Raw genomic sequence first — 15,437 nt, 5'->3', positions numbered from 1 at the left:
TGATCTTTGTGATTTACCTGGGGCTGGACTCTCCAGTAAGTATTCTTCCCAAGGAGACATCTTGGAGAGGAGGCCCAGAGCTGTTAAAAAAGACTACCACCGGGCTTTGCATTTTGTAAAGCGGTTGTAATGGGGGGTTAGGTGACAAGGTGCCAGGTGTCTCATGTAGATGAGAAAGTAAGCCTAAAACTTGGTTGTAAATATCTTTCTGGAAGATACGCTGCTGGAGCGGGGATATGATGGTCTCCAGCAGCCAGGCTCACCCAGGAACCCCCAAAGGCAACGCAAACCTTCAATGGCCAAAAGCTGTGTTTGTTTGCAAGTCCAGAAGCTCCCTGAACTGCAGACCTGGTTCTAAACATGAGCTAAAGATTTGTTGGATGAAATCAGCGTGGATGGAATGTTTGCTCTGAGCACAGCACGGTACAGACACATGAAACAGATTTCTTACGATGGATTGACACGGCAGGGACACCAGGATGGGAACCATGACTGCCTGTGTTGCCTGGGGTACTGTCTTAGCTTCCTGTGTGCCCTTCAGCACTCCCACCTACCTCTCTGGGCTTCCTTCCTCCATTCATTAAATGGGATGAAAACACTGATTCCTAAAGGAACTCTAACTTGTCAGTTAATAGTCATTATGCACTGATATAAAACGAGCACAAGTTGTGTAGTGTGCATACCTCTCTCCCAAGAATCCCAGAGTGGTCTCTGGGTGCTTCAACTTCAGGGCTCATTTAAAAGACCTTTTCACATTCGCACACAACGCTCCTTATTTCTCCCAATCAATGTGCTCTGAGAGAAGGTTTTATTCTCTGAGGTGGACTAATTACATCTGCTAATTGCTAAATCAAGCTGCTGTATCAACACAGTTCAGTTTGAATCAATTCCTAATACTGCCCCATTATGATAATGGTTAGAGAAAAGCAGCCGCCTGGATTTCTCCCCTTGAAATTAACTTCCTTTCTTATTTAATTTCACTATTAATTTTTGTGTGTGTGCATGTGTAGCGTACCTTTGGATAGCAGCTATTATGTCAGATATTATGCTCTTTGGTTAAAATCCAGGGCAGCTGGAGGCATGCCAGAAATGGAAATGGAGGAATAAATTGAAGGTTGAAGTGTGCAAGAAGACCTGCTCAGTGGTAGAAGAAGCGTTCATGTGTGTGTGTGTGTGTGTGTGTGTGTGTATGAGAGAGAGAGAGAGAGGTGTGAGGGGAGAAAGGGAGAGAGAGACACACACAGAGGATGAGATAGATAGCTGCTTTCCCTTCCTCTGTAACCAAATATCTACGTGGGGATTTGCTTGGATACTAAAGGAGCCACAATGACTGTCTCTGGCCCTCCTCTCTCTCCGGGCCGGGTGCTCCGATGTAGGGAGACACCATTACACCAGCTATACTCATCAGCCTTCAGCAAGCAGAAGCTGCAGGACGCCTCTACCAAGAAGCCAGCCCTTCCCTTTGGAGACCTGCCCCCTGGGTACCAATATCTGCACACCCAGATCCAGTATGAGTGCATCTCACCCTTCTACCGCCGCCTGGGCAGCAGCCGGAGGACATGTCTGAGGACTGGAAAGTGGAGTGGGCGTGCCCCGTCCTGCATCCCTAGTGAGTCAATGCCTGTCCTTGGTCTAGAGCAGCTTAGATCTCCCATTGCTGCCTATGAAAAGCCACTGACCCTATTGAAGACTTTTTTGGCAAAAACTCCTTGTCCAAAAGAATGGCCCTCTAACACTTTCCCTAGCTTGGCGAAGTCTGAAATTCCACAGTTAGAGCTTCCTTCCTTTGGCTTAAACTTTTTACCCAGGAGAAATGAACTCGTTAAATCTTAGACGAAGTTTTTGGGAAGGGGGGGCATACTTTTTGTGGATAATTCTTTCATATTTACTTGGAGAAAAGGGACAGAGCAATAATTAAACACCAAGTGAGGAAGGGGTTAAAGGTGCTAGAGGGCTTCTGGTGATATCACCTTGGTTACCCTGTCTAACCCAGTTTTCATTCTCATCACCCAATGGTATTAATTAGGTTATTGTTATTAATTAGATTATGAGGTATTAATTACTCACAAGGTTATAATGATGATTACTGCGGTAATACACGGAAGTGTCTGGAATAGGGTCTTGCACATACTAAGCTCCCCCCATCCTCTTTGTCAAAGAAGAAGAATATGGCTTAGTTCGAGGTGGTCATCTTTATAGCAATAGTCATGATATTTTGAATCTAACTGTTTATATACATCATCTCATCCACTCTCCTCAAGAACCCTAGGAGACAGTTGTGATTACTGTATCCATTTTTCAGGCAGGAAGACTGAGGCTGTAAGAGATTAGGCAACTTGCCCAGTAAGTGGCTGGGATGGTAAGCCTCCAGTCGTAATCCTAGACTTTATAGTCAACCACGTCAAGGTGGTTGATTAATGTTTAAAGGGAAAAGAAAAACGGGTTAGATGCTCTGTGGTCTTGACATCCGTAGGGTCCACCTTTCCAGATTTGTGCTCTGTTGGTTGACTGACACATTCCCCTTTGGATGGGAAGGTCTGAGTTTACATTACTGAGCTGGTGCTTTCTCCATAGTCTGTGGGAAAACTGAGAACGCCACTGCTCCGAAGACCCAGAGGGCGCGCTGGCCGTGGCAGGCTGCCATCTACAGGAGGGCCGGCGGGGTGCACGGGAGCAGCCTGCACAAGGACACGTGGTTCCTGGTCTGCAGCGGTGCCCTGGTCAATGAGCGCACCGTGGTGGTGTCTGCCCACTGCGTCACCGACCTGGGGAGGGTCACCGTGATCAAGACAGCAGACCTCAAAGTCGTCCTGGGGAAATTCTACAGGGATGATGACCGGGAAGAGAAAAGCATCCAGAGCTTGCGGGTGAGACAGGGCTGCAGCCTGGAAACCGGGCCTCTGGCTCAGCAACTCCCAGTACTGGGAGAGCAGTGACTGTGTCGGTCCTGTCACTTTAGCACTTTAGCATCCAGCCCAGAGCCTGGAAATATTAGGCGCATAGTAGGTGGCTAATATATATTGACAGATACTAGAAAGGGGCATCTAGAAAGACTATGGAGTCGTTTCCCCCTAAAATTGTTTTAAAAATAAGATAGTACCAAATATCTTCTATCATTGGGGTCATCAAAAGGTAACCACCTCTTATGTTTAGGACACTGTGCTAAGTAGGTTTTGAGGAAAAATAGAGACTCCTAAAAAATTTGTAATATTCTTCTCTTTCCCTGCCTGCCTCCCTCCCTCTCTTCCATCCACCCACTCACCCATCCAGCTCATCCATCTGTCCATCCATCCATCCATCCATTCATCCATCCATCCATCCATTGTTGAGTTCCCACAGCATGCCATTCGCTGGGAATACATACAGAACTGAATAAGGCATGGTTTTTGCCCTGAAGAGTCCACAGGCTAGGGGAAGAGACAGACCAGTATATCGTGACTAGTCCAACACAATAGAATCCCTGAGTAAATGAGCCCAAATATAGTTGAAGGAATAGAACACATCCATAAGAATGTTGCGGCGTATCACAGATGCAAGCTCCTGGAGGCCCCCGTCAAAGAAGATGATCAGCAAGGATGGGGACAGTCAGGGGAGACTTTGTGGAAAAGTCTTGTGGACCACCCTGGGTATAGCTCTATCTTACTGGCTTGAGGGTAAATGCAATGTTTACAGTGGACCAGATGTTGCAAACTGGTAGCCTCTAGGGGTTTGTGTTTTGATAGTGCTAACATATATTTTTTTAATCAGTTATTTGCCAACATTTCAAAACCAGGAGGTTTCAGCCAGAGATCTGGAGTCTATTCTCTGGCAAAATGAGCACTTCTGCATGGCAGTGGTCAGCTGGAGCAAAGTGGCAGCTGCCCCCTCTGCATGGGGCATGCACTCCCGTTCTCTGAAACCTCACCTGTCCACTCAACTTATTTAAAACAACCTGCCATATGTATATGTATAACTGATTCACTTTGTTATAAAGCAGAAACTAACACACCATTGTAAAGCAATTATACTCCAATAAAGATGTTAAAAACAAAAAAACAAAAAAATCAACCTGCCAGCCAGGCGGGCATTTCAGTTTGCAATCCTGGAAATAGAGCAGTTGCTTTCTATGATCCCTTGAGGAAAGTATCTCTGTATAATTGTAGCTGTCTCTTAGACATTTTCTCCCAATAATTCAGCCCCGGGGCTTGCCTGTTCCTATCACTATGAAGTTGGCTGCTCACAATTGCTGTCCATTCCTTACCTTGGTAGATTTCTGCAATCATCCTGCATCCCAACTACGACCCCATCCTGCTGGATGCGGACATCGCCGTCCTGAAGCTCCTGGACAAGGCTCGCATCAGCACCCGCGTCCAGCCCATCTGCCTGGCGGCCCCTCGGGACCTCAGCACCTCCTTCCAGGAGTCCCGCATCACCGTGGCAGGCTGGAATGTCCTGGCCGACGTGAGGAGCCCCGGCTTCAAGAATGACACGCTGCGCTCGGGGGTGGTCAGCGTGGCGGACTCGCTGCTGTGCGAGGAGCAGCACGAGGAGCACGGCATCCCGGTGAGCGTCACAGACAACATGTTCTGTGCCGGCTGGGACCGCACTGCCCCCTCTGATATCTGCACAGCAGAGACGGGGGGCATCGCCGCTGTGTTCTTCCCGGGACGGGCGTCCCCTGAGCCCCGCTGGCATCTGGTGGGGCTGGTCAGCTGGAGCTATGACAAAACATGCAGCCACAGCCTCTACACAGCCTTCACCAAAGTGCTGCCTTTTAAAGACTGGATCGAGAGAAACATGAAATGAGCCTCAGGCCCGTCAAGAAGCACGTCCGTGCCTCCTTCCCTACGTGTGTTGCCCGAGGCACTGTGGACCTGAAATGTGATTCTGCCCATGAATTTGGCTGTGCCAGGGCTTCTGATTTCAAAACCAGTGGAGGGCGAGCCGAGCTTAACTTTCTGGTAGGCCGCTGCCTCCCTGACTGCTGGGACCATTTGGAAGATACCAGGGCTGCTTGCAAGAACTCAGTTTCTTCAAAACAGACTACATGAACAGCAAAGAAATCCTCCCCATTCAACCGACCCAGCGGCCTTCCCCACCTGCCCTTCAGTGGTGCGAATGCCATGGTCAGCTCTGGTCGAGAGAGGGTTGACTGGCTTCATCAGGTCTTCTCCAAGGCTCCAGCCAGATAGAGTTCCAAAGAGCCGCCTGCAGGACAGTCCCGGACAGTGGAGCCTGGCTGCGGTGTTGGTGTCCGTGCGCACCGCCACGTCACGAGGTGGTCCTTCTCCTTCCCAATCCCCTGTACACACTTTAATAAAACAAGGGTTGGCTTCTGACCCACGGAACGAATGTGCCATGGCTCTGATTCCTGCATGCAGCCTCTTTGAGCTACATGTGTTGGGACCAATGGCTGGGTGGCAGCCCTTTAAAATAGATCCTAGATTATCATTCCCAAATAATGCGTATAGCAAAGCCGATGCCATCTTTTCAATACCAGTGCTTGCAGCTTGCTGGGCCTTCAGGTGGGGGAGAGGAAGGATGGGCACCATCAGATAAGGTACAAACAGAGGAAAATACCAGGGATTTGAGGATTTCTAGTGTCCCCTCTTGTTCTCATGTTCTAGATCAAGCACAAAAACCTGCTTTGAACCTCCAGAAATCTTTAGGACCTATTTTCATAGCATCTGAACTGGAATCACCTATATACTCACACTCGATTGAGATCTGCCAAGAAACTGCAGCTTCATTCTTCTCTATAACTTATATGATTTTCCTTTCAAGCCCCACCCCTGACTCCCACTGGATAGTGGAGGAAAAAAAAATGAATTGAATCCAATCCAATCCCTGGAGTGATCTTTTCAGGAACATTCTCTTTTTTGGGTGACTCACTCTTTTATACTTTCTCCCCTACCCTCACCAGTTTCCTCCTTTCCAAGATGTGCCATGGAGGCTTACGTGACTTCAAGCCCCGGGACACACACAGTAGGACTCCTGAGTTCCTGCTGGTTCTTGGGTGTGTGTGGTGGGACTTTCTCATTCCTGGGCATTTTGCCGCCACTGGGTGCTCGTGTCTGTAACTTGTGCTGTGTTCTCTGTCTCCCTGGGGCCCGGCGGTCCTCCCTGCTGACTTAGCTGCTCCTCAGGTCTGGCTGGCACTGATACTCCTGAGATCTGGGGGGACTCCGACTTGACACTGGTTTGGGTTACTCAGCCTCCTGGCCACAGTGACAGCCTTTTCTGGTGACTACCCAGCCTGACTTTCAGTGACCTCCTCTTCCTCCCCTGGGGGCTTGTGGGAACTTCTTGGTCTTTTCCTCACCTCCTGAGGCCTGAGAGCCAAGGGCTGGTACATTCGCCTCCTACAGACCCCAACAGAAACATTACTCTTTCCTCCACTTATCAGAGAAAACTTTGACCCCAAGGACTTTAGCCCCAAGGCGGGAGGTCCCATCTGTCTCCCAACCTGCCTCCTCATCTCTGTGTCTTTACATAATTCCCTGAGCCAGAAGAGAATTTCTGGTACTTTCTCTTTTGGTCAGGCTTTCTTGGGGCTTTCCGTAGGTCACGTCCTCCTTTCACCCACCTGCTGCATCCTCATGGCTTAATCTCAGGGCAACGTATTACTTATCAACTTCTGAGTAACGAACGTCCAACACGTAGTGGTTAAGCTGGAATATTGGATTTGACCAATATTTATCAGGCTGCTCAAAGGGTTTTATTCTTGCTGTTTTTAAGCCTAGAAAGTTTGGATCTCGAGAGGTGTAATGGAAGTCGGATCAAAAAGATCTAAATTCAAATTCCTGTCTTTCAATTTCTTTTACGTGATCTTGGGCAAGTCACCTAACCTCTCTACCTCAGTTTGTCATTTGTTAGGTTGGCATGCTAAACTCTGTCTTTTGTGGTAGCTATGATGATTAAATGAGCTACTGTGTAAAGCAATGAACATAGTACCTGGCATACAGTTTGGTGCCTATAATAACTGGCAGGGGCAGGGCTGTCCAGCGGGGCACAGCTCCCTAAAGCCTCCACATCTGCCACTTCTCACCTGGCTGTCCATGCTCATACTTTCCGTTCTTTAACTCGTCCTGACCCCTCACCTGGACCATCACGTTCCCTATTTTCTTGACACTCTCTTTACTATTTAGTGTCATTTTCCATCTTTGCCTCACCGCTCAGATTTGGTTCATGTTTATGTCATCTCAGCTATGACTTTGTTCCCTTTAGAAGCTGAATCTGGCCCCCAGTCCTGGTGACACCACCTGGGGCTGCTTAGTTAATAGCCTCGTGGCCACTTGCCACTCGCCCTAGATCTTTCTACCCCAGCACTGCTCTCACAGGCTGCAAGCACTCAACCAGACTAAACTAAGACTCCAGGTCAGGACAAGAGAGTCAGACACGAGCCTGTCCCTTGGCCATACCCGGCACTGGAGGAATCTCTTCCATCTCCCTTCGTCACATGGCCCTTTGGTCTTAGGATAGAACTCCAAGGATGAGGAATCTCTTCTTAGCTGGAAATCTGGGGTGTATATCAGTGAGGGTTTTTTAAGAGATTCAGAACTTATAAGGGTCATCTAGAATAAGGGGTTATGATGGCCACATACAATTGTGGGCACTCGTGGCAAAGTCTTTTACAGGTTGTTGCCTTTGCATCTGATGTTGGATCTGGATTCAACTGGCCAGCCGTTGGGAAGGAAAGCTGGGTGTGAAATTGGCAGAGCAAGGACAAACTGGGACCCACGAGGACAAATGGAAACCTATGTTTGTCTCTTGCTGTCCCCAACCTCGATGATTTCAGTGACCTGCACACACACACACCTGGTCCAGGACACTCGGAGAAGCCGGAAGAGGATTTCCAGCAGATACGGGAGGAGCTGTGGGCCTGGGTGATGTCCCGTGCCAGCAAAAGGTGAACAAGCGGATCAGTGACGTTGTGTATGAGCTGCCACGGTGCCCGATGCTCTTTACCAATTTCCAGAGCACGGAGACAGCTGTTGCTTCCCTCTCCTTTTCAAATCTCATGTGAGTTTCTCTGTGCCCGCTCTCACCTGGAGCCGTACAGGGAAGGCAACTCTGCAAACATAGTTCCAGCCTCTAAGTTGACACGGAACAAAAGTCATCACAAGTCATCGAAGATTAATGCGTGAAATATTAATGTGGTTGTCAACTGGGGACACCTCTGTGGAGAGCTGGAGAAGGCTCCTGATTCATCCAGAATGGTTTGGCTCTAATTTCTTTTGTAGTGTTTTTTTGTTTTGTTTTATACACATGAAGCCCCTGACATCTGACATTCTATCGGGGAGGCCTTGGTGCCTAGGAGCTGGCCTGGCACTCAGAGCAAAGCTGTGGTGTTCTCCTGTTGAAGATCAGTCGTCTCACAGGATGCCAGTATCAGTCAAGATCATTCCGTGACTCTGATGGATCAAGACAGAAGCAAGACTGCTTTATAACTTGTCTATGAAGAGACAAAAGCAAGGTTGTTATTCAAACCAAAAAATACCAACTATCCCCCTCTCCTGGTTAGGAGGAGTGACTGCGACTTCTTTATCAATTACAGTGTTAGCCTCTATTCTTCCTTCCTTCTAGATAAGATTTATAAAGATAGCCAATTATAGAATTGTCCCCACTTAACTGTTAGCATGCAATCCAGAACAAAACCCCACTTCCTTGGAACCTCCCCCAAATCACCTACTAGAAGCCCAAATCCTATAAGAAGTTCATTCTAATACTCCCGTGATGAAATACCCCACATTTCCCCATGATGTGCCCTCTCTTTCATTTCAAGGAGCAATAAATCCAGCTTGTTCAACTATAGGTGTATTTCTGGTGGTCTTTGGCTGTAAGGCATTGAAAAATATATAGACACACACATATACATATAGGTGTACAAGTAAGAATCTTGCCTAAGCCATATAGATTTTACTTAAATTTCCATACTCTACGTTAACATTTATATGATGCATAAAATTTAAGTAAACTCAATATGATTTAAGCCAGATTCTTGCTTTCCTTAGGAGTGTCCAGGTTTACATATCAAGTGGACTTTCAAGAATTACTGAGTAGTCAACCCATATTGCTTTCTCTTACATAAACTCCAACAGGAATCAAGAGCAAGGGGCACTCCAAATAGGCCAGTGTTTTCAGTTAACTTGTCACTCACAGGGTAGTTAGAACTTCAGTCGAGTCTCTGGAGTGGTGGATGGGAAGGAAGTAGGATATTGTAAATACAGAAAGAGCTTGGAAAGCACATAAGATTAAACATGGAGGGGAACTGGCTTAAAGAAGGGCCAATTCTTTCCCAACATGAATCCTTTATTACAATGACAGGCCAGGTTGGCCAGCCAAGGCAAGGCCAGCCAAGGTGAGGCCAATTGGTGGTGGATCTCAAATGCTAGGATCAATAATTTGGCTTCTTTTTGCCTATTTGCAAACATCAAGCCCATGTTGATGTCTCCAGGAGAGTGAAAGGATAGAAGTGGAATTCTAGAAAGGCCCATCAGGCTGGCTGTGCTAGACAGAGACAGTGGTTAGAAGACCCAGCTTGATCTCAAATCCCAGCTCTGTCACTTACATGCTGTGACCTTGAGCATGACATTCAATCCCTATCCCACAGTTGTTCCATCTGCAAATGGGAGCGAAATGATATGAGGAGTCGGTGAGTTAATGTGTATGTGAGTGAAGTATGTAGAACAGCATCTGACCCACTGCGCTCTATAAATATTGGCCACTATTATGATGGTTGTTGTTTCATTGCTGTTCTTGAAGGAGGGGGAGACTGGAGATGGAGAAACCAGTTATAAGAGACATTATGAGGGGTGGAGAGAGGAAGAGAGGATTTAGAATGCTGTTGCGGTACACGCATGTGGAAATAAGTTTGGCAATCTGTGGGGTGAGCTTGACAACAGGGAAGGGTGGGCAGAAATAAATGGGCGCCACAGGTTAGAAGAACCAAGAGAGTTGAGAGCAAAACGCAATGGGACTATGTAAGTGGAAGTAGTCTGGATAAATTTCTAAGAAAAAGTGCCAGAGCTTGCAGTGATTTTTTACACATTTCCCCATCTGCATGTATATATGTGTACGTGTTTGCTGGGGAGTTTGGGGGGGGGGACGGTGTACAGGCTGGACTTTTTTTTTTTATAAATTTATTTATTTATTTATTTATTTATTTATTTATGGCTGTGTTGGGTCTTCGTTTCTGTGCAAGGGCTTTCTCTAGTTGCGGCGAGCGGGGGCCACTCTTCATCGCGGTGCGCGGGCCTCTCACTATCGCGGCCTCTCTTGTTGCGGAGCACAGGTCCCAGACGCGCAGGTTCAGTAGTTGTGGCTCACGGGCCCAGTTGCTCTGCGGCATGTGGGATCCTCCCAGACCAGGGCTCGAACCCGCGTCCCCCGCATTGGCAGGCAGACTCTCAACCACTGTGCCACCAGGGAAGCCCCAGGCTGGACTTTTAGAAAGGGATCAGGTGCAGCTGAACTAGTAGGAAATTTGCAGCCATCTTATCAACTCCTTCCCAGCATGAAACCTGTTGTTCTTTGGAGTTATGGGTATGAGGTTTGAATATGAATATTTACAGTTCTTTGGGACTTAAGAATTTTCATGCTTTCAAATTCATCACCTACTCAGAACTTAATGGGCCTTCCACAGTTACCTCCTACATCAGAATATTAGTTGATAAAATCTCTTGCATCCTGAATTCAATTAAGGATTGTGAGTTCATTGATTTTCTGCCTGTCATTTATCCATCAGCGAAAATTGATTGAGTGTTAAGGATTGAAATACTAAAGGGGGACAACATAGGCTTGGTGCTTGCCCTCAGTCATATAATCCCAGAAATACATGAATAATCAGAAATCATGGTGACTACTAGGAAGGAACATACAGCATCTTGTAAAGCTGTATAACAAGGGTAACCGATTTAATCTGGATGGGGCGGGATAAAAGGTTGGCCTTCCTGAGGAAGTGATGGCTGAGTTGGGAAGGAGTTGACTAACGAATGGAGGCTGGGGAGTGGGGAAGAGCATTCCAAGCAGAGATGAGCATGTGCAAGGACGTTGAGAGGAGGGCTCTTGGCATATTTGCAGAACTAGAGAACCAATAAGGCTCTCTAAAAGCGTGGGAAAGCGTGAGGAGCGGAGCGCTGTGATGGGAGGCTGCAGATGGAGTTCCGGTGTGTATGGCCACCTGGGCAGCTGGGAGAATTAGGTGAGAAGGCACTGCTAGGACCACACTATGTATGTCAAACCCCATGAACTCCTAGAAATGTGCACTAGGAACTATCAATGAGGCCATCAACTCGTCAACTATAGCCTTTGGCTTTGACTTTGGATTTTTCTGTTGTCCTTCTAACCTGGACATGAATGAAGATCTTGAGTCTCACGGCAATAACGCAACTGCATATTGTTGTAACGGAGAAATATCTTAAATGAGTATGAGATAAGCTAAAAGAAGAAGGCTGACAGTCAATGCAAGAGGCAAAGAAGTGAGACACTTATAGCTTCCCTCCTGCCTTATTTTTTCTCCTTCTTTAGTATCCTGTGAACATTTTGAGTGAAATACTTTTTGGATCCCTAGGGCTTGGGGAAGTTTATCTTTTTAGGGCTGTTGGAAAGACAAGAGCATTTTGGAGTGGTTTGGTAGCAATTTGTGGTCTCTTTTTGCTTTTCTTGGCAGTAGGACCTGCTTTCCCTGGCAGGGCTCTGCCCGGATGTGCTGTTGAGGCCCAGCATTTTAAGAAGAACGTCTCAATGGCTGAGGTTTTTAGGGCTCACTTCACGTTTGTTTTCCAATTCACCGAGTGTTTATCCAGAAGCTTGTGGACCAGACACGATGGAGAGCTTTGTCAACAAAGAAGAAAAAAAGTCAGCAGATAAAATTAGGGAATAGCTTTCTCGGGTGAAGAATAATATTAGAGATTGAATTCTCAGAGGAAAAAAAAAAACAGTGTTATATTCCTGAACTTATGGTTTCTAGGAAAAGATAACTCCAAACAAAAGAGAAAAAAAGAACGTTATTAATCCTTATTTAGAAAGGGGACAGGGTGTTACAAATAAAACAGTATCCAGGTGCTAATAAATGAAACCTCCAAGTGAATTGGGACCCTTCTAATTTACCGTTTTTACCCAAAAACATAATTCAGCCTTTGATTTAAAAAAAAATATCTCTGAATCTAGAATCTCAACTTAGAAGTAAATTACCTGGTAGCTATCTTTCTCTTTCTTTTAATAAGGAAAATAACTTTATAAGAAAAATACTTTTGGGATTTGATAACAAAGCCTCTCTCAGAAGTACTAAGTGATTTCATCAAAGAAATGAATACAGATATTAGAACCAGAATCACATCACTGGATTTTCTGAGGTCACCAGAGCCTAGCTTGGGTCCTTGATTTGGTCCTTTAGCCAAATCATTTAGCATTTAACCACAGTAAGCTGGCATCAAGCAACGAAATCTCCCACAAAGATAAAAAAATCTCTCCATCCTTTTGACCATCATAAAGATATCACTACTGAATATTGTCCCAGCAGAACAAAGGGAAAGGAAAGATGCATAACTGGCATTCTTTGCCATGATTAGAAGAAACTGGGAGTAGAAATGAAAATACCAGCAATTACTCTCAAAAAGTATTTCTACTTTATACGGAATCGAGCTACTAAAAAAGAGACAGTCACTCTAATACAAAATTGTATGGTTTTTATGCTGGGCATAAAGAATTTGCACCAACCCTGACATTTAGCCTCAAGCCATCTCCTAGAAGAAGATGCTGACATCTGGGAATGATAAACCAGGAACTCAGAATTCACCTTTCTCCATTGTGTCCTTACCTCTTTCATCTTTGCGAAGTAAATGGAATGAATTCACACTCCTTCCATTAGAATTCGTCAGGCAATAAGTGTAGCTAACAAATGTTTTAGTCTTCCTGAGCCTTCTACTTAATGGTGGAAACCATCTACTAGGTGGTTTCTGCCTGAAGAATGGATTACATTTAGACCAAGTTCTCAGTCTGAACTGAGATTTCTCTGAAGTGACATCTCTTTTCTCATCAGCGTAGAGAGTCAGGTAAAAATAGAACTCCCTTGCTTCTCTTTTGCTTATGTGTGTTAACAAGAAAAGAGTGAATGAACTCAACTTGTATCTTACTGCTCCAAACAGCCCTGCGAGGGATGATTCCCTTTATTTTCTATTCAGTGACCACGCTGGACAGACAGAGCTCCAGGCAGGCTCATCTGTAGCTGTCCTGTGTTGTTGGATCCGAAGTGTTACCACTATTATCACTTCTGAGTGATGACAGCATGGCAGCCAGGAGGCTGACATAATAAAGATGACAGTAGCTATCGCAGTGTGCCAGGAACTGTGCTAGTGCTTTATGTGACATCACCTCCTTTAGTTCTCCTCTGAGCCCGGTGGATGGGGTCATTACTAGTCCCATCAATACCCAGAAGGTTAAGTGACTTACGTTCATTCAAAATGAAAAGAGGGAAAGATGGATTCCCTTTGAAACTCACTGCTCCAAATGTGGTTGAGATGAATGGTTCCCAGGTCAGTCTAATCCTGAAGGCCATGTTATAACTTCTACAGAGACCACCTTTGCATTCGCTTTTTCTTTTTAATTAACATCTTTATTGGAGTATAATTGCTTCACAATGTTGTGTTAGTTGCTGCTGTATAACAAAGTGAATCAGCTATATGTGTACATATATCCCCATATCTCCTCCCTCTTGCGTCTCCCTCCCACCCTCCCTATCCCACCCCTCTAGGTGGTCACAAAGCACCAAGCTGATCTCCCTGTGCTATGTGGCTGCTTCCCACTAGCTATCTATTTTACATTTGGTAGTGTATATATGTCCATGCCACTCTCTCACTTTGTTCCAGCTTACCCTTCCCCCTCCCCGTGTCCTCAAGTCCATTCTCTACGTCTGCGTATTTATTCCTGTCCTGCCCCTAGGTTCTTCAGAACCTTTTTTTTTTTTAGATTCCAAATATATGTGTTAGCACACAGTATTTGTTTTTCTCTTTCTGACTTCACTCTGTATGACAAACTCTAGGTCCATTTACCTCACTACAAATAACTCAATCTCGTTTCTTTTTATGGCTGAGTAATATTCCATTGTATATATTTGCCACATCTTCTTTATCCATTCATCTGTCGATGGACACTTAGGTTGCTTCCATGCCCTGGCTATTGTAAATAGAGCTGCAATGAACATTGTGGTACATGACTCTTTTTGAATTATGGTTTTCTCAGGGTATATGCCCAGTAGTGGGATTGCTGGGTCATATGGTAGTTCTATTTTTAGTTTTTTAAGGAACCTCCGTACTGTTCTCCATAGTGGCTGTATCAATTTACATTCCCACCAACAGTGCAAGAGGGTTCCCTTTTCTCCACACCCCCTCTCCAGCATTTATTGTTTGTTGATTTTTTTGATGATGACCATTCTGACCGGTGTGAGGTGATACCTCATTGTAGTTTTGATTTGCATTTCTCTAATGATTAGTGATGTTGAGCATTCTTTCATGTGTTTGTTGGCCATCTGTATATCTTCTTTGGAGAAATGTCTATTTAGGTCTTCTGCCCATTTTTGGATTGTGTTGTTTGCTTTTTTGATATTGAGCTACATGAGCTACTTGTATATTTTGGAGATTAATCCTTTGTCAGTTGCTTCATTTGCAAATATTTTCTCCCATCCTGAGGGTTGTCTCTTCGCCTTGTTTATGGTTTCCTTTGCTGTGCAAAAGCTTTTAAGTTTCATTAGGTCCCATTTGTTTATTTTTGTTTTTATTTCCATTTCTCTAGGAGGTGGATCAAAAAGGATCTTGCTGTGATTTATGTCATAGAGTGTTCTGCTTATGTTTTCCTCTAAGAGTTTTATAGTGTCTGGCCTTACATTTAGGTCTTTAGTCCATTTTGAGTTTATTTTTATGTATGGTGTTAGGGAGTGCTCTAAAAATATGGAACGCTTCACGAATTTGCGTGTCATCCTTGCACAGGGGCCATGCTAATCTTCCCTGTATCGTTCCAATTTTAGTATATGTGCTGCCGAAGCGAGCACACACCTTTGTATTCTTAATACAATGATCTGGGGCTGCTGCTGTGAAGATTTTCCTCCCACCAGTTATCACCCTAAACTCTCTTCTTTTTCTAAAACCTTTTCATTTTCAACTTAGTTTCTCTAACGTCTCTCTCAGATGCTCTTGGCTTCAGGGCCAGTGCTGTGAGAGAATATTCTTTCCTCTAAAATAGAACACTGTACAAGGATTTTCATTCATGGTTTTCATTCATCCTAAAAATAGCTCACAGTTTTGAAAAATTAGCATACTCATTTTAATTGTCTTGATGAAAGGGCCTCCAGCATCCTCTCTGTTTTATTTATTTCTTAAAAACCTTAAGGTGTTGATTTTGTAGTCTTAATGATCAAGCCAAAGTTTCAAAAGACAGATCCAGACATGCTGCTCTTTCTCTGG

The 15,437-nt window shown here is 45.2% G+C and overlaps 1 protein-coding gene and 1 non-coding gene across 3 annotated transcripts in view; one reads left to right on the top strand and one right to left on the bottom strand.

Moving 5' to 3' along the window:
• Window positions 1-5,331, top strand: part of PAMR1 (peptidase domain containing associated with muscle regeneration 1) — a 71,024-nt gene extending 65,693 nt beyond the window's left edge. For both annotated transcript variants that reach the window (XM_059931387.1, XM_059931386.1), the window contains 3 exons: window positions 1,377-1,609; window positions 2,575-2,867; window positions 4,249-5,331. In XM_059931387.1, coding sequence (XP_059787370.1) covers window positions 1,377-1,609; window positions 2,575-2,867; window positions 4,249-4,785 — 1,063 coding nt within the window. In that variant the 3' untranslated portion in view covers window positions 4,786-5,331. The remainder of the gene's footprint in view (window positions 1-1,376; window positions 1,610-2,574; window positions 2,868-4,248) is intronic.
• Window positions 5,332-14,918: 9,587 nt separating this feature from the next.
• Window positions 14,919-15,025, bottom strand: LOC132371183 (U6 spliceosomal RNA). The gene has a single exon (XR_009504804.1). It is a non-coding gene; the product is annotated as a U6 spliceosomal RNA (small nuclear RNA).
• Between the last annotated feature and the right edge of the window lie 412 nt (window positions 15,026-15,437).

Source organism: Balaenoptera ricei, chromosome 8 (assembly GCF_028023285.1).
Source record: "Balaenoptera ricei isolate mBalRic1 chromosome 8, mBalRic1.hap2, whole genome shotgun sequence".
NCBI classification, from domain to species: domain Eukaryota; kingdom Metazoa; phylum Chordata; class Mammalia; order Artiodactyla; family Balaenopteridae; genus Balaenoptera; species Balaenoptera ricei.
This window is presented reverse-complemented; position numbering and strand designations above follow the sequence as displayed.